This window comes from Typopeltis vanoorti, chromosome 3, assembly GCF_054136105.1.
Source record: "Typopeltis vanoorti isolate ZY-2024b chromosome 3, IOZ_Tvanoo_1.0, whole genome shotgun sequence".
NCBI classification, from domain to species: domain Eukaryota; kingdom Metazoa; phylum Arthropoda; class Arachnida; order Uropygi; family Thelyphonidae; genus Typopeltis; species Typopeltis vanoorti.
Genome location: NC_143551.1, coordinates 133,120,800 through 133,140,257, shown reverse-complemented (window position 1 = coordinate 133,140,257; position 19,458 = coordinate 133,120,800). Strand labels below are relative to the sequence as shown.

Genomic DNA, 19,458 nt, shown 5'->3' with positions numbered 1-19,458 from the left:
TTCAGGAGAATAACATCATTCGCATAAAGCAAGGAGCTGACATTAACATCTCCAATTTGATATCAGGTTTAATACCGCTTTCCTTAATAATGTAATCCATATAGATAGCGAATAACTGAGTGGATAATATACATTCTTGTCTGACACCAGATTTAACATAAAAGCATTTTCCTGTGCTTTCTTCAATTTTCAAATTTCTTCAATCTTGTTATATTTATATTTTACCTTTAGAACACGCAATTTACAGACAAAAATACTAGCTGTGGTGGTGCTTGTGGGCAGTGGATGGCGTTGATATAGGTGATTGGTAGTAGCGGTTCAGTGTAGTAGTGGAGACAGAGTGTTGTATAGTGGGTGTCCCCCCGCGATGAGTCTCCGGACTTCTTGGAGGTGTCACGAATAATAATAATATTCCCATGACTTCTCAACTATTTGTTGTAACTTTTAAATCTGATCCTGACAGCATCTCTTTGGCCTGACTCCAGCTTGTTCTTCACCAAGCTTCTGTTCCACAAGCTTTCACAACTGTTTCTCATGTATACTGGCATAAATCTTACCATGAACACTCAGTAGAAAAATACCTCTGTAATTCTCACATTCAGTTTTATTTCCCTTTTTATATATGGGTACTGTGAAAGCTCTACTCCAATCATCTGAATTCGTCTCTCCGTCCAGGCCTTCTGAACTATGCAGTGCAGCCATTATAAGACATTTATACCTCTATACTTGAGCATTTCTGGTCGAAGATCATCTACTCCAGCTGCCTTTCCACATTTCAGGCTTTTTATACTTCAAGTATGGATATGGGCCTACTTGGCCGAGTGGTTAGCATATCCGCTCTCCAGTCAAAAGACTCTGGGTTCGAATCCTGCCATGGGCATGGGTATTTGTGATAGTCTATGGAAATACTGATGGTGGGCGGTAGATGGCATTGGTGTAGTTGTGATTCATTGTAGTTGGTGGATTGAGTTGTAGGGTTGGTGTCCTCCCTTGATGAGTTTTTAGACTCCCTGGAGGTGTCATATAATAATAATAATAATAATAGTGTATTCCTGACTGCATGCCTGGTCAGTGTTTTTTACTATTGTGCTGTCACTGATTGTTTCATTTAGCAATTTTTCGATGTAATGACTCCATTCATCAAGGATATCTTTTTTCCACTTTTTCATGTCACCTTTGTCATCTCTACTTCCTTTTACAGCATCTATCCTCCATTTCTCAGCATTTTCAACCATCTCAAGAAACTCCACTTCCTTGATGTTTATTTTCTATGTTCTTACCGAAGCTTTCCCATCACTTTTGTTTAGGTAATTTTATATAGTGTTTACTTTTCTTACATTTGTCTGTATTCTCTAAGAGCAAAGCTGAATTATTTGCCAGGAACTTTTGATATCCTTTCTTTTTTTCTTTCACTGCTACTTTCACTTCCTGTGTTCATCATGTAGTTCTGATTTTTTTCTTTCCTTGCAGACAACCTCCTCAACATCTGTTTTTGTGGCTGAATCAATCAATGATTTCTTCCGGGTTTGCCACTGAATTTTCAAGATTTGGTTCCTGTACCCACACATTTTCATTTTCTTGAATAATGTTTGTGTATTTTAGTCTAGAGTTCACATCTGAGAGCTGCTAACTTTTATTCATTTTAAAACTTTCTTACATATGTACTTCTTGTCAATACGAAATTCAATTTTATCCTGATCAATACTAAATGGTGATCACTTCCACTTTCAAATTTTCTTCACACTCTGCTGTCCTGAACCCGGTAGAAAACATCACTATCAACAATAACATAGTCAATGAGACTTTTCTTATTCCTTGCCTCTTCTCTCCATGTGAATTTTTGCACATTTTAATGTTGGAACATGGTGGTAGTAGTAACCATTCCATGTCCTGCGCAGAAATCGAACAGGTAATTACTATTATTATTAGCTTGGTTCTTTTCTCCATATTTTCCCAATATAATTTGTTTGTCTGACAATCATTTTCTACTCTGCTATTTAGATCCCCAACAATGATCAACTTTTCATTTTTCATTGGGTCAGTTCCTTTCTCTAAATCCTCAAATAATGACACAAATAAGTTTCATTGTTCCACTCCCCATTCTGCTATTTGCCCACATCACTGTAATTGATATTGCCTGCCATTGAAGAAGATTAGCCTCGTATTTAGCATTGAATAATATGGCTATTCCTTCTTTTCCTTGATTGTCATTGGATGAGTAAAACATTTGTATTTATTCTTCAGAAAGATCTCACCAGTTTTGTCTTTTTTTGTGTGTTCACCACCCCTATTATGTCGATCTGGTACTTATCCAATTCCTCAGCTAGTTCCATTTCTTTTCCTTTCAGGCTTTTTGATAGTGCTGAACTCTGGTTATATTAAGTTGGGGTGTGTTTTTGGATTTGTTCCAGTAGCTGACTTTTCACTGTTTGCCCTAGTTCCATGACAAAAACAACGGGACCTTGTTTAACCAGGCGATGCGCCCAGCAGGCATAAAATTCTGTCATGTTGTGCCATTATTTTGTGTTGTGGGTTAAGCCAGTAAGAATAGAATTGTGTCGGATAAATCCCAAATTGCCAGCCCATCCTCGTTCAGTGTCCAGGTAGATACATAACTGAGTGCACCACGAGAAGGTGAGGATTGGATATTAAGGATTGGACCTGATCGGTTCTCCGAATTCGTTTAAAGGCTATGTGGAGGTGTCCTCTCATGTATACAGCTTTAACCCTTAAGCTCCCTACTGTAAACACAAAAGATCCAAATCAATTCTACTTTCTGCTGAACACAGCTAACCACAATACCCGTAAGGGGCGAGCGTAAAGCTCAAAACTATCCCTCTCACAATTTCCTTTCTCAGACAAAGGGGAATATGAAAAGCATATTTGCTTCGCTCGTCTAGTCAGTAACGTTGATGAAGCGGTAAAGAGTTGTTATTTTCTTTCTTTTGTGTGGTTTGTAACATAAGTGCTGTTCCTAATCTTAACTGGTATTTATTTGTATGTATCGTGCCATTGGAATATCGATAATAAATAAAATAAGGATTATTCCATTCACGTTTAATAATTTGAAGGTAATTTAATCATTTGCCAATGAAATTATTATTGGGCTGGAATAAGCTATCGAAGTATAATATTGACAGTATATTTTGTTGTGACGTATTATAATTTGAAGTCTTGAAATTTCTTGTATGGAAATGGCGGCAATGAGCGAAGAGACTGACAGTGGAAATCAGGGAACAGAAGAAATAAATAAATCACAGGAAAGTATTTGTGATGATATACTTTTGGCAGAACTGGAAAAAAAAAATGCAAACAGGTATACTGATATGGACGCTGATTTTTTGAAGGTTAAGGAAAAACCTTTATCTAGTCCTCCCTTAATTTATCCCTGGATATCACCGAAACATGGATCACATGGTTGGTAAGTACGTGGTTCCAAAGATTGAATGGAATGATTTTACAGCTGTCTTTATTTCTTTCGTATGTGAAAACAAGTTACTCTTACGCGTTAACAGGGTTTGTGCATTTAAGTACCAGTTTCACGAGCTTAAAATCATCTTTCAGGATTTGCGTCAACTGAACATAATAAATTATGAAGGATGGAGTTTAAAAAAAAGACGGAATGGGGACAATTATGAAACTATCTTAAATAAACCCCTAAATAATGATAAAATGCGCTCCTTTCGATGTGGATCACATCTCATTTCAGTTGGTTTTGCTACTGGAAAGCAGTAGTTTGTTAATAGAACTTGCATTATTTAACAACATTGAATTAAAAGTTTCAACTAGATAGCAGTGCCGTAACTTGCTCTTCATGGACCCTGCGCAAGATCTTATTTTTGGTTCCGTAAAACGTTACGGAATCGGCACCCACAGCGGCAAAATTTTAAAATGAAAATATAATACTGATTATTTTTGATACCCATTTCAGGCTCCCCTCCGCCCTGTGCCTTGACTCCTGTTGCACCTGCCTAGTTACTGCACAGCAGATAGGTATTACGATATTCCAGAATTTATTTGATAGTAGGCTTATTACTAAATTGGTATTAAACTGCCCTAGTTTTCTTTGGAAACTGGTTTATTGTTTGCTTATTTCATTTTATAAGCATTTTAGTATTTTATTGATATTACTTAATAGCCGAAAAGATCAGAATTTTTCAGGCAATTAAATATTGTCACATTAAACCATATTATTGTTTAATATAATGAAGACAGTACAGGGACCGAATTAAACAAAGATTTAACGATTCTACTATTTTATCTCTAGTTCAGACATCTGGGATACAATGCAAGAATTGTAACACAGAAAATAAATGAAAAATGTTGGACTTCAGAATTAATTAACAAGGGGATGGCCTCTATAGATGCTATAGTCTTCTACAGATGCTGGTAGTCAGTCAGCCTTGGCTAGATGTGAGGTTCAAGAAAACTGTTTCCCAAATCTGTTGAAGTTTCACACAACCATATTTATTGTGGTTATTTGGTTTTTCAAATCTAATTCCAAAAAAGTTCATGTTTGTATTTACTGCAGTGAAGCATAGTTTTACCCCATTTGATTCTGTCCACAACATCCAGGTCATGGTTGGCTAGACTTGAAAATAATATACTGACTGCCACAATTATGGTTACGGTGGATGTTGGCAGATCTTCCAGTTAGTGTTCCTGATATGCTGCTTGCAAGAACATTTGTGCAACTAGTCCTGTTATGGACTTTTATCATGAGCTTTTAACAAGTATTCCATAGCATTGTAGACAAAAAGTAAAAAAAAAAAAAAAAAAAAAAAAAAAAAAAAAAAAATCACTAATGTTAACTTTTAGCTACAAAGAGAGAGAAAAATTGTAAATTCAACTTTCAGAGGGCTGAGTGTAACGAAGTTGCATCCTGCTCCTGTACCAGTTGTACTCTGGTTCCTTGCTAAGGCCTTCTGTATGCCATCCTCCTACATCTCGGTGTTATTGATAACACCTAAATATAAAATTTATCTGCCATCATTCTTTCCTAACTGGTGCATATAAGATTAAGCAGGTGATATCCATGTTAAGGAGGAGCTATCACATCCTCTCAGTTCTGTACACACTTCTCTAACCTTCCACTGCATGTGATCTACAGGGCATCTCATGATGTGACTCATAACCATCTAAGCTGGTGCTCAGTTATTTTATCAGCAATAGATCTAACTTGGAAGCTCTCACAGATGTGTTCATTATGGGATTTATTCAGCATCTTGTTCTCAGTGACATGTAACTTCTTATTCATATTGTTTCTTAAGGGGACCAACATTCTGCACTGCGTGTAATGGTAATTATGTATCTTATTTACTTGCACTGGCATCCTTTTGTCACATAATACTGCATACAGTGCTCTCCATTTCATTCAGGCAGTGTTCCATGTCTTTGCCGGTGGTGCTGTCCTTTGTGAGGACTGAGCCCAAGTACTTAGAGCTGTCAACCTCCTTGAGTGGAGTATCTTGAAGGTATATATTTTTTGGGCCATTCGAAAAATCACATCACATGTATTCGGTCTTCTGTCTACTAACTTGCATGCCACTACTTTCCATTGCTGTCCTCCACTTATCTAGCATTGACTGTAAGTCTTCTAGGTCATTGCTCATCAGGACAATGTCATTAGCATATAAAATATCTCATGGGACAGGTCATTGAATGTCTGCTGTTAAATAGTCCATGGACCAAGTTAAACAGAAGTGAGCTTAGCACCAATACTTGACATGCTCCCACCTTGATTTCCAGTTCTTTGCTAGTTCCTGCTGGCCTCTCACTTTGGTTGCAACATTCTGGTACATGTCTTTCACTAGGTTAATATAATATTCTGGGACCTCCTGTGATCTCAGTGCTTGCCATATTAATTTCTGTGTAACCCAATCAAAGTCCTTTTCGAGGTAAACAAATACTAGCTGCAGGGTTTTTTCATTATCTTTGTGCCTTTCTGGGAAATTTCTGATCATGTGTATTAGCATCAATTGAAGATTTCCCTGAGATGAACCTACACTGATTTTCAGTTTTGTTAGCTCCTGAAACCTCTTATTAACACTTGCTCCCATATTTTGAATGTGTGAAAAATTATTATTTTTTTCTTTCATGCTTACATGGTGATCAGAATACAGTATGGAAAATTATGGAGACAACTATCATGTTAGAACAAAACTTTAGCTTAATATAAACCAAAATGAACACTCGACGTTTCAAGCTTCATATCAAGGTCATCATCTGGAGCATATACAGAGAAACAAGCTGCACTACAATCTACATGGTTTGCTAAAATTACTGACCAACTGTTACAACAATTATTGGCCTGACCTCTGGTGAAAAAAAAAAATCTTAACTACATCAAAGCTAGAGTCCTATTATTTATTACATATTCAACTCCTCTGAGGATCCTCTCCTCCCATTGGTACATCCCGGAGTTTATTGCATCTACTGCACCTGTAACTTACCTTATATTGGTGAAACTGGACGTACAATCCCTATACGTAAAGAAAAAAAAGACATTAAATATAACAATTTTGGCAAAGCAGGATTCTCAGATCATGCTCTCAACACCCCCCCCCCTACCAGGGGTGGGGAAACTTATTAGTATCAAAGGCAAAAATTGCTAATTTAAACACTTCCGCTAGCGACTGGTAAATTTTAACTCTAATGTATAGTGTATGTAGTGTGCAATATGTATGTATCTCAATAAGTAAATGTGCAACATTCTCATCGGATATGGAATCTTTTAATTACAATTGTGTAGACATATAATTATAACAATCAAGCAAAAGCTATATTTAATTTATTTAAAAAATTATATTTATTTTATTTTAACTGAGAACTTTATTAGAGCAATAATAGCATAATAAATATTTCATCAAAGTTAATGAAGCTTACCTTTAACCTTTTAGTGAGAAGGCTGAAACTGATTTTTTTTTGTGAAAGCTTAGAAATATTAGCTGCCCTTGATGAGACGGCTACTCATAGTTCATTGGCGAGATTTTCGTCAATGAGTCTTGTACGAAGGCGATTTTTTGCAGGACTTAATTTTGAAAAAAATTGCTTGCATTGATAAGTAGTAGAATACACCATAAGGTCATGACTTGGGAGGTGGCTAAAGGAGTCGAATTTACAATTAAGACAGGGTACATGTGGAATTACCAGGCTAGTAAGTATGACAAGCTTAGGTGTGTGCTTGGCTCAATGCCATGGCATGTAAAACTGCAAGGGCTGGATTTTGATAGTGCATGGGAGGTGGTTAAGAACTGTTTGCAGGAGGCAATGGTTGACTGTATACCAAGAGTCCGAATAATAAATCAAGTAGGGGTTAAATGGATGAATAACACTATTAAGCTTGAGCTGCAAAAAAAGAAACAATTGTAGAGGGAATTTAAGGAGAAGGGTGACCATCAGGCGCAGGAACAGTATAAAGCTCAGGCCAGGATGGTAAGAAAAGCAAAAGCAGATTACGAAAGGAAATTGGCCACACAGGCTAAAGAGAATCCCAAACAGTTTTTTCAATATGTTGCAAGTAAAAGGAAAAATGCTCATGGTAGAATGATCTTAAAAAATGCTGAGGGTAGGGAGGTAACCGAATCAGTCGATATTGTGGAATTACTGAGCAAGCACTTTGCAAGAGTATATCATCCAGGTGGTGACTTTGCAGGAATGGAAGAACCAACAGCTTATACTGGAATTGTGATGAATGAAGTAGAGGTAACTAGTCTATTACAGAACCTCAATGTCAATACATCTGTGGGATTGGATGGTATACCAGATCATGTCGTACGTGAAGCGGCTAAAGAATTGTCAGTGTCCTTGACCATTTGTTTAATTTGAGCCTCAGGAATGGGTCAGTCCCAAGGGGGTGGAAAGAGGGGAAAATAGTTCTGCTGCACAAAGGTGGTTCCAAGGCTGCTGTTGAAAATTACCGGCCAATCAGCATAACAGGAATCATTATCAAGGTCTTAGAGAAAATAGTCAAGAGGAAAATACAAGATTGAATAGAAGAAAATGGGATACTGTATCGGGGACAGCATGGTTTTGTGAAGGGTAGGTCATGCCTCAGTAACTTGCTCACGTATTATAACACAGTGACTGCTGAACTGGATAAGGGTAATGGGTTTACAGTGATTCTACTGGACCTTGCTAAGGCATTTGACAGGATACCACATGGAATTCTAATCAGTAAATTGCAGCATATGGGGATGGACATAGGGTTGGTGAGATGGATAGGAGGGTGGTTGATGGAGAGATATCAGAGAGTGGTTTACTCAGGAGTAGAGTCCACAAGACGGCCTGTGACTAGTGGTGTGCCACAAGGATCTGTTCTTGGACCACTGCTGTTTAATTTGTTCATTAATGATATAGGAAAGGATCTGAGAGGAACAGTTCATTTGTTTGCAGATGATGCGAAGTTGGGTAGGGCAATAGTGAATGCAGATGACGTCAAAGTTTTGCAGGATGATTTGGATAGATTGGAGGTCTGGGCTAAGGAGAATGGATGTCAATTTAATGTGGCAAAATGTAAGGTTATGCATTTTGAGGTGAAAAGATTGGCGGCAGTTTACTGCATTGGTGGAACTGTGATCCAGGAAATTGATGAGGCACGAGATTTAGGAGTGTTGGTGGATAAGGAATTGAAATATAGGGGACACATTGCAAAAGTGGCCAAATCAGCTCATCAAATCACTTGGTTGCTGAAGAATACGTTGACAAGCAGGTTATTGTTCCTCTGTATCGAGCCTTGATAAGACCCCATCTCGACTACTGTGCCCAGATTTGGTCACCTAGGTTTCTTCTTGATGGGGAGGAGGTGGAGAGGATCCAGAGGCGAGTGACCAAGATGATAGCAGGTCTGTGGAATGAACCTTATGAGAACAGGTTGAGGATTTGTGGGTTGCAAAAATTGGTTGATAGGCGGAGGAGGGGAGATATGATTGAGACATTCAAATTACTGAAGGGTTTCTATAAAATTAATTCAGAAGATATTTTTGAGAACAGGGCTGGTTGTGGGAGGACTAGGGAACATCCATGGAAACTGGGCAAAAGTGTGGTTAGTAAAGGTGTTAGAGCTGGGTTCTTTACTTTTAGAGTAGTGAATGAGTGGAATGCACTCCCTGAGTCTGTGGTGGATGCTGTGACAATGAATGAGTTTAAGGCGAGGTATGATAGATACTGTATGAATGTCGAATAGTTGTGAAGAATATGATTTGGGGCCTCCCTCGATGAGTCTAATGACTCCCTGGAGTTGCCCGTAATAATAGAAAACTGAGGAGCTATTTTCAATTCATTATTTTTTAAAGAAGGGAATTTTTCAGAATCAATAGATTTGTAAAGGTCCAATATAGGCAGATTACTATATTTTGATCTCAAAGTGTTATCATACTGTTATCAAAGTGTTATACATCACAAAGGGGCGATTTGAAATAGACTCGCGGGCAAAATTTCGCCTGCGGGTGAGGGGTTCCCCACCCTTTCCCTACACCAAATTGATTGGAAAAGTACCTGCTCTTTACATCATACAAAAATCTGGTATGAAAGAAAATTTAAAGAAACCTGTGAAATTCTGATTAACCACTCTAATCTCAACAATAATGGTGGCATAAAAATTCCAAGAATATGGATGGCACATATTCAGCCTACTCAGTATTTAGCATACTTTAGGATTTGAAGCAATTTTCAGCTTTTATTGGAAACTATTCCATGCCAATTGGTTGAAATTTATATGTATAATCACAGTTTTTTATTTTTTATATATATATACACTAAGGGGGCTCTGACGCCTACGCCTCCCAACCCCCCGTGTTCCGGACTGGTAGGGCAGTTCTCCTTGAAATCTGATGACTCGAATTTTGAAGACTCTACACTCAGGGTAGCCCCTGAGTTTCAAAACATTTCAAATAACTTGACAAAAACATTACAACCTACATCCGTTTCAAGCCGATGTCACATCTGTTTCCAATTTTAGCTTATCATTTTATAGTATAGAGTAGATAAACATATTGCTCTCCAGCCAATTTAATTTTGTAACCCAATAGATAATAATAATAGGACTCTAGCTTTGTAGTAAAGGGTTTTTTTTTTTTTTTTCCACCAGAGGTCAGGCCAATAATTCTTGTAACAGTTGGTCAGTAACTTTAGCAAACCATGTAGATTGTAGTGTAGCTTGTTTCTCTGTATATATGTGTATGCTCCAGATAATGACCTTAATAAAGGTAGAAATGTCGAGTGTTCATTTTGGTTTATATTAAACTAAAGTTTTGTTCTAACACAGTAGTTGTCTCCATAATTTTCCATAGTGTGAGAAATTAGTTTTATGTCTCTATAATTCTTATAGAGTTGTACATCTTTATTTTTATAGAACGGTATCAGATAGCTTTTCTTCTATTCATCTGGCATTCTCTCTGTGAGGATCCTGTTAAAAAAAAATTGCCAGGAAAGTTCACCTACCACACCCTACCTTTTCCACAGTCGGACATCGTCAGTACAGTTAATTCAAGCAATACTAGGAATCGCATAAAGTTAGGGCGCATGCTTACAATGGAATCCCTTTATGCATGCAGTATTTAAAGAATTGAATTAAAATGTCTAAAAAAAACAAAAACATTTTACATTAATGTTTTTTTTTTTTTAGGATGACAGTTTCTCAGACTAAGAATAGTAAGAACGCTGTTACAGTTCAGATTAGGTCTGTGACGTAGACCTTCAGCACTTTCTTTATATAAATGTTCATGTTTATATGAAGACCTATGTAGAAGTTTGTCTTCTTCCAATGAATCTTATGGTTAGGGTTTTCAATTCCATGTTCTGCGAGACCAGATTTCTGCAGTTTGATAAAATGGATATGGTCTTGATATTCTGAAATACGTTTGCTAATGGATCTACCTGTCTGTCCATAGTAGGACAATTTACAGGAGCATGGGAACTAATAAATGCCAGGTTACATCAGAGGTGAGAGTTTGTCTTTAGGAGAAGGTAACCAATTGTAGATTTGGTTGATTAGTTTGTAGGTAGCAGCCAATTTATATTCATAATTTTTGAAAGACGTTCAGAGATGCCTTTGACATGAGTTATGGGAATCCTACATGTTTGTTCTTGTTTAGGTTGATGTGTGGGGAAGTGACTGATGATTTTTTGAGTTGTTTTTGGATTGTATCCATTTTGTATGGCTGTATTTTTGATCACTTCCAATTCTTGGTTTAAAGATTCTTCGGAGGAGCAGAATCTGTGTGCTCTGGTTAATAATGATTTAATGATGCCAAATTTTTAAGATGGATGATGAGCCGAAGAATTGTGAATGTAGCATCCTGAAAAAGTTGCTTCCGATAAACAGAAGTGGAGATGGAACCATCTTCTTTTCTTTGGATGTGTACATCCAGGAAGGAGATTCTTTTTCTAGCTTGAATTTTATGAGAGGATGAAGAAGGTTGATTTTTTCTAGAAACAATCATAGTTCTTGTTCAGAATGACCCCAGACAGCAAAGACGTTCATCTACAATCATAGCCAGATTTTTGATTATGATACTTAGGATGAAATCTTTACTTATTAAAAAATCTTATTATTGTGGCTACATGTGTATGTTTAGTCATGAATGCTCCACAGGTTTCATTATACAACAAATCATTTAGGATATCATCAGATCCTCTGGCTTTCTTGTTTACATTTTGTCAAATTGCTCTCTTAACTTCTTATTCTGTGATCTTTGGCACAGGACCTTCTGTTGTTTGTAGGTTGGGCAGAATTTGCATAAAAATCATCTGTACTACCAGCATTTGTTTGTGCTATTGTTTATCTCATATCCTTCTTTGCTGCTTGGCATGTAATGCAGTCTACTTCGGTATTAATTTGCTACCAGTGTTTGAAAAGGTGTTTCTTATTATGAAGCTTGTCTTTTACTTCTTTCTTCCACCATATAGTTTCCTTGTTACCATTTATAAGCCCCTTTGATATGCCTAAATGGTGTGCATCCTGTTTAGTGCTATATATCATTAGAAGTCATCCTGTATTTTATTCACTGAGTGTCTAAGTCCTTCTCAATGCATGTAATCCACAAGATCTTTACACAGATTTCATCCCCTCATGCTGGGTCAAGTTTATGCCATCAGATTTTAAAGATCTTTTCTCTAAGCCATTACTGGGCTTGGCATCAGAAGCTCTTCTACCAGCAGTCTGTGTTCTGTGGTTCTTGTATTACTTTGCAGTGTTTGAATATCTTGAAGAGTAGGCAGTCCACCATAATATAATTGATTTGAGTACTTACATTACAACTTTTATATGTAATAAAGTGTTCTGTAGGTTTTGTGAAGGTGTTAATAATTGCTGAATCATATGTTGATGTAAAGTGCAGCATATCTTCACCCTCTGGGTTTGTAGACCCATACCATTGGTTACCAGGTAGATTTCAGTTGTCATCCTACATGGCCATTAAAATCACCTATATATTTTATCTCATTTATTGGCATAGACTTCAGGCAATCTTCAAGATCAATCCAGAATGACTGCTTTTATTGGTCATTGTTGCCAATTTGCAATCATAAGCAAAGATTAGCATAATGTTCATGCATGAATGAACATTATGCTCATCAAGTGCTAATTTAACAGTGATTATGCAATTAGTTATTTGAGTAACGCCACACAAACTCCATTATGATATGCTACCTTGTCATGGTAGACGAGTTGGTATCCATATCCAGTATTCCTTGATTTAAACCCCTTCCATTTCAGCCTTTGAATACAACAGATGTCTTTGATTTAAAACTTCACCTAATTCAGCACTGCATCTGGTCATCATGCCTACATTCCAAATTTCTATCTGCAATTTTATTATTTGTTGGTGGGCCCAATTGATCACGCTGTCACTTTGGGGACAGAGTGATCAATCGTGGTTTTCTTTCTTTGCTTGCTTTTCATGACTAGGAGTTTTAGTTAATGGCTTTAGTTTTACAGCAGTTGCCACCTGAAACCAAGGCATTAACCCCCCACTGACTGTCACTTAGGAAAGCTGCTGTTGATTTGAGTTTTTCTGCTGCCATCCTCTACACATCATCCTTCCTAATGCCGCTGTCCTCTGCTCATCCCTGACCTAAGAATCTCTTCTAGTGGTTTGGGAAAGGTTGTAACAAAAATAAGTGAAATAGAAGATTCATCCTTAGTCTTCAAATACTCTAATAGCATTGGAGGGAAGGAGCAAGAAGAACGAAACAGACTAAGAGAGAAAGAAGTGAGGCATGGTCCAGCATCAGGCACGTCAGGTTCACTACTCCTGTAATTACTACAGAGAGCCCTTGAGGACATTTGGTTGCTCTTGACATTTCTAGGCAATTTGACTAGTTAATGATTATAATAGATTTAGTTTAATCCTTTATCCCAGTGAGAGCAAACAAAGTTTGCGCCTGAAAATATCTTCAGGACTAAATATAGTGTTGTACTATCTTATCCAGTAAGTAGTGCAACACCAATTTTAGAAACCATAGCCATAAGTGACAGCAATTCTATAAACATCCTTGGAATTGGAAGCTCCAATATTAAAATTAATCCCAAGTTTCTGCCAATGGTTGCTCCACCTTTGCCACGAGTTGCCTTGGTGTTGCACTACTTACTGGATAAGATAGTACAACACTATATTTAGTCCTGAAGATATTTTCAGGCGCAAACTTTGTTTGCTCTCACTGGGATAAAGGATTAAACTAAATCTATTATAGTCTAACCTAGTGATAAATAAATTTTCAACATAGTTAATGATTACTTACCAAACTACCATCTTGTGATCAGCCTTTCCTCCTTTGTAGTATTACTAGTTTCCTCTCTTGTCATTCACTGCTTTTAATGGTGGATATGTCCTCTTTTCAAATTTCCCCTGCCAATGCTGAACTATCCATGTGCTTTGTACATTCACCTATTTTTTATGTAACTGATCCATCATCAGATCATATAGTTAATTCTAGGATATTTCATTCCTCTCCATCGTTTGATAAACCTTGTGTTAAAAATTCTAAGCTTAAAAATCTTCTGTAGCCACTATCTCCACTGACCTCCTTGCTGTTCTTTAGTGAGGATAAGGATGACCTTGTACTTCATATCAAATAATATAATGTGCTTATTTTGCTAAGGAGCACCCTGTGATCAAATGTGCTAGCTTTGACCTGTGATTTAGTGATTAAAACTGTTATGACATAGATAATACATTTTGAAATGCATAACTTGGGATGGGCCTGGAGTAATTCATGATTCTCAGATAATACTATTATCTACAACTCAGGTAATACTATTATTGATCATTTGTTTAAAGTCATAAAGTAACTGAACGACCATAAAAGAATAAGTTACAAAAGGATTAAATACAATAACTGTGAAATACGTGGGCAATGATTAAAAACTAGAAAAAGATAAATAATGTGGGGAAATAATTTATAATCTCAAAAAGGATGAATGAATAAAAATGTTGCATAATTATGGTATATGAGACATTTCAACACGTCTTCAGAAGTGCAAAAAGTGCTCTACTGTGGGAAGAATGAGAGTTGAAAAACCGAAATAGGTGGTGTCTGCTTAAATGGCTACATTGAATCACTAATCATTTTTCATTGGCAGAAACTTGGGATTAATTTTAATATTGGAGCTTCCAATTCCAAGGATGTTTATAGAATTGCTGTCACTTATGGCTATGGTTTCTAAAATCTGTAACGTGATTTAATTATTTCGGAAGTCTATGATTGTGGCTTTTTACAGGAGCTACATGAAAAAACTTCAGAAAGAGCATATACTTGATAATGATAATATTTGATAATGCTTAGATCTACAGGGAAGCTAAGATTCTCTTCTTTGGATAGTTAATGCCTTTAGCTTTTTTCTTGGCACAAACACACTTTAGATTCAAAAATTTGGTGTGATATCCTTTTCTGCCCAACACTACTACTTTGAAAAATCAGTCATTTGCTCATTCTGATAAGTTTAAAAAAAAAGCGTTAAGCAACAGTAATTAGCTTATTTCATGTCAACGATTGAATAGACAGAATTTGAAACGTTTGTAATCAGCTAACGCCTTTTTATTCCCGTATACGGGGAGTAGGTGAGGCCATTTAGCCCTATCTAACTTTTGGAGACTGAGTGGGTAGTTCAATCTCCACTGGTACCAATCAGAGATAGATGGCCCAAGGCTATCACTAATTAAGCGGTACTCAGTGAAGAGAGACGGCTCAAATGTGCTGCCATCTCGTGGTCCCTAACCCTAACACAATATATTTAATGTCTGAAATAATGTGGGTTCTACGGTCGATTTTCTTGAGTTTACAGGATGAAAAACCCGAGTTTCCGCGAGGAAAAACCTGCTTGCCCATGCCAGAGATCGACTAACTCGGGAACCGGTCGAAAAAAGGCTTAGAAAAATTTCCTCTAGTCGCCGACTAGACTCGAAAACCAAGTCTTCCTTTGTGCGGCCAAGCGCCGTGGTTGGCAAACGCCACATCCACTGAGCTACACAGGCTCTGTGAAACGTTTGTAATGGATATTAAACCTTGGAAAGTTGAAAGAATTATTACAGATTTTATTTCCACAAAATGTATAATTTCTTTATGACAGAGGAGAAATTGACTTCTTAAGTGATAGACATGCTAAATGTCAGAAGTGGAAATAATCCTGTATCATGATTAAGGAATGATGGCGGATTCAGCTGCAGTCGCAAGTGGCGTATTGCCAAGTCCTCCGCCATTTAAGAACTCTATTATAAGCAATATCATAAGGGACTTTGTGGCATGCAGTACTTGCGGCATGTATGCATCTCGGGAATTGGATATGTGGCTTGTGAAAGAGAGCATATGTGTGCAAAATACAGGCAGTGGGAGGAAATAAGTGCATTCGAAATATCAATATCCGACCTTGTTGCTCCAGGAACGGGAATGAATGTAGGAAGACAAGTAGTGTGATAGGAGAGAATGAAAAAAATATATATATGAATGAGAAAATAATAGTTGATAGTGTGGAAGGCGTGAGTGACTGTGAAAGTTTAGGAGATGGTTTTGTTTGGGAGAGTGAAATTAGATTAAGAGTGACTGACCTGCAGAGGGAGATAGATGAGCTGAAAGAGGAGGTGGAATGTCTTGTGAATGAGAGCAGAAGTATGAAAGATAAGATTAGGAGAATGGAAGAGATAAATGCAAGCCAAATCAGAGTAGGGGAGAGAGAGAATTTTGGGAGCATTAGAAGAGGAGAGAAAAGAAACAGAAGAGAGGGAATGAGTGAGAGGTATTGGAGTACTAGAAGAGGAGAGAATGGAAACAGTAGGAGAGATGGAATGAGAAAGCGATATGGGAATGCTAGAAGATGAAAGGACAGAAACAGTAGGAGAGACGGAATGAGAGAGGGATATGGAAGTGCTAGAAGTGGAGAAAATGGAAACAATAGGAGAGAGGGAATGAGAGAGATGTATGGGAGTGCTAGAAGAGGAGAGAATGGAAATAGGAGAGAGAGAGAGGTATGGGAATGCTAGAAGAGAGAATAGCAGTAGAGGAGAGGGAATGAGAGAGACCTATGGGAATGAAACAAGAGGAGAATATCGAAACAATAGGAGAGAGGGAATGGTAAGAGGTATAATGTATGGCGATTCAGTGATCCGTGGTGTTCAAGATGGGATGCGTGAGAAGTGTTTGCCAGGAGGAACAATAGAAAGGGTGGCTATGGCAATTAAGAGAGGTGAAAGGGTGGATGAGATGATTGTGATGGTAGGAACAAATGACTTGAGTGGTAATGTAAGTCAGGCAGTGAGAGATATGAGATTTTTGCTTGAGGCTGTACGGAAGAAGACAGAGAGAGGAAAAATAGTGTGCGTGTTTGCCTAATTACGATAATGATGAGCTGAGCAGAAGAGCGGTGATGTTGAATGGCATAATAGTGAGAATGTGTGACAAGTGAGGACTGGTATATGTGGATGCTTGGAGTGCGTTTGAGGAAAGAGAGGAATTGTATGCGAGAGACCACTTATATTTGAATGAGGAAGGACATAGGCATCTGGAGAGATTGCTGTTCTGAACAAGTCAGTGTGTCCCAGGGAGGATGATAGCAGGGGTGGCCTCTTGTGGGAATGGATACTTGGGAGAAGGGAGACATCAGGTAACACTGAGCCCAGTGGAGTCTAGAGAGGATAATGCTGGGTATAGCATTATCCTCTTATGATAAGTGACGACCTACGTCCTCTAAGAGTGGAGGCTTTGGACGGCTGTGACACTAATAATTTTGAAAACATATGGTGTGAGGTGGGCAAGACAGGATATTTAGTGGGGTGTTGCTACAGACCAAGGAGCACAGAGGGTGGGGACCAGGAGATGATGAGACATTTGAGCGTGGTAAGTGCAAGAAGAACAATTGTTATGGGAGATTTTAACTATAGCAGTAGAGATTGGGGAAAGGAAGATGCATGTAACAATAAGGGAATGGAATTTCTAGAATTCTTGAGGGACAAATGTCTTAGGCAACATGTAACAGAGGGAACAAGAGGTTCAAGAGTTTTGGATTTGGTTATAGCATCAGAAGAGTTGATAATAACTGAGATGACATCTCTCCCACCAGTTGGAGAGAGTGACCATATGGTTTTGACTTGGAAAATGAATAGACATGCAGGAGTATCAAAGAGACGGGAACTTATGTGGAATTATAAAGCAGGTGATTATAATAGTCTTAGACGTCAACTTCGGGAAGTTTCATGGAGCGAGGAATTGGAAGGCCGGCATATCATTAGTGCATTGGAAATTGTGAAAGAATTATTTGTTAGCAGCAATGGTGAGTTGTATACCACAAGCGAAGAAGAGGACACAATTTGGAGTAAAGTGGATGACAAACAATATTAAACAGGAATTGCATGCAAAAAAGAGGCTATGGAAGAGATATAAGAAGACAGGTGAAGCTGCATGAAGAATATAAGACACAGGCCAGAAGAGTAATTAGTGTGGTAAGGAAAGCGAAACTGGAATATGAGAGGAGATTGGCCTTAAGATCCAAAGAAAATCCTAGGGAATTTTTTAGCTATGTGGCCAGTAGGAGGAGAAATGACTGTGGAAGAATGATATTGTAGGATAAAAATGGGAATAGAGTGACTGATGCAGAGTACATAGTGGAATTGTTCAATGAACACTTTATTGGAGTATTTCATCCTGGAGGAGTTAGTTTTAATGCTAGAGGGATAGAGCAGGTTCAAGGTTTAGAGGTACAGGAGGAGAGTGTGTTTCAAATACTGAGTACTCTGGATGTCAGTAAAGCTGTGGGACTGGATGGTATTTCACCATGAGTTTTGAGAGAATATGCTAGGGAACTGACAGTGCCTTTGACCTGGCTTTTCAGTGAAAGCCTGGCTGCTGGAAAGGTGCCCATGGAATGGAAGGAAGGTAAGATAGTGCCATTGCATAAGGGCAGTAGCAGACTGGAAGTGTCTAATTATAGACCAGTTTGTGTGTCATCAGTAGTTAGTAAGATCTTGGAGAAAGTAGTGAAGGACCATATACAGCATTGGACAGATGAGGATAATGTTATCTGTGAGAGTCAACATGGATTTGTGAAGCGGCGCTCTTGTTTTAGCAATATGCTAGTCTTTTATGATAAAGTTACAAGAGCATTAGATGAGGGAAAGGCATATACTGCAATTTTCTTAGACTTAGCGAAGGCATTTGACAGGGTGCCACATGATAAGTTGATATTTAAGTTGCAGCACATGTGTCTGAGTGTCAGATTGGTCAACTGGATTCAGGATTGGCTGTCTGATAGGTATCAGAGAGTTGTGTATGGTGGAGCAGTTTCAAGGAAGCAGTGGGTTACAAGTGGGGTCCCACAGGGCTCAGTATTGGGACCTATATTGTTTAACCTTTATATCAATGACATTGCCAGTGGATTGCAAGGGGATATTCAATTGTTTGCAGATGATGCGAAGCTGGGAAGGATTATTAGTAATAGTGCAGATGTGGTAACCCTGCAAGAGGATTTGAATAAGCTAGATAGATGGGCAAATGATTGGGGGTTTCCGTTTAATGCAGCAAAATGTAAGGTCTTGAGGTTTGGGAAACATAGATGGGATGCTGCATTCTCTATGGGAGGAGTTATACTGGAGGAAGTAGGGGAGACCATAGATCTGAGGGTGATGATTGATAGAAACCTGAAATTTAGGGGACATATTGCAAAGGTGGTGAAGGTAACACAGAGGATTGCTGCAGTTATGAGAAGGACACTGACCTGCAGAGATAAAAGGGTATCATTCTGTTGTATAAGTCTCTGATCAGACTACACTTAGACTATTGTTCTCAGATTCAGTTCCCAGGATTTGAAGGGGATAAATTAACTATGGAAAGGATACAAAGATGGACGACAAAGATGGTTTCAGGACTGTACAAGGATAGTTATGAGGATTGGCTGAGGGAATGTGGACTGCAGAGTTTGGTGGATAGAAGGAGAGGTGATATGATTGAGACTTTTAAACTGTTGAGAGGTGG

At 38.0% G+C, this 19,458-nt stretch overlaps 1 protein-coding gene across 1 annotated transcript in view; it reads left to right on the top strand.

Moving 5' to 3' along the window:
- Positions 1-3,202: 3,202 nt before the first annotated feature.
- The window catches only part of LOC150108578 (uncharacterized), a 47,989-nt gene continuing 31,733 nt past the window's right edge, over positions 3,203-19,458 (top strand). Inside the window, exon 1 of the mRNA XM_090416022.1 lies at positions 3,203-3,421. Coding sequence (XP_090272148.1) covers positions 3,204-3,421 — 218 coding nt within the window. The 5' untranslated portion in view covers position 3,203. The remainder of the gene's footprint in view (positions 3,422-19,458) is intronic.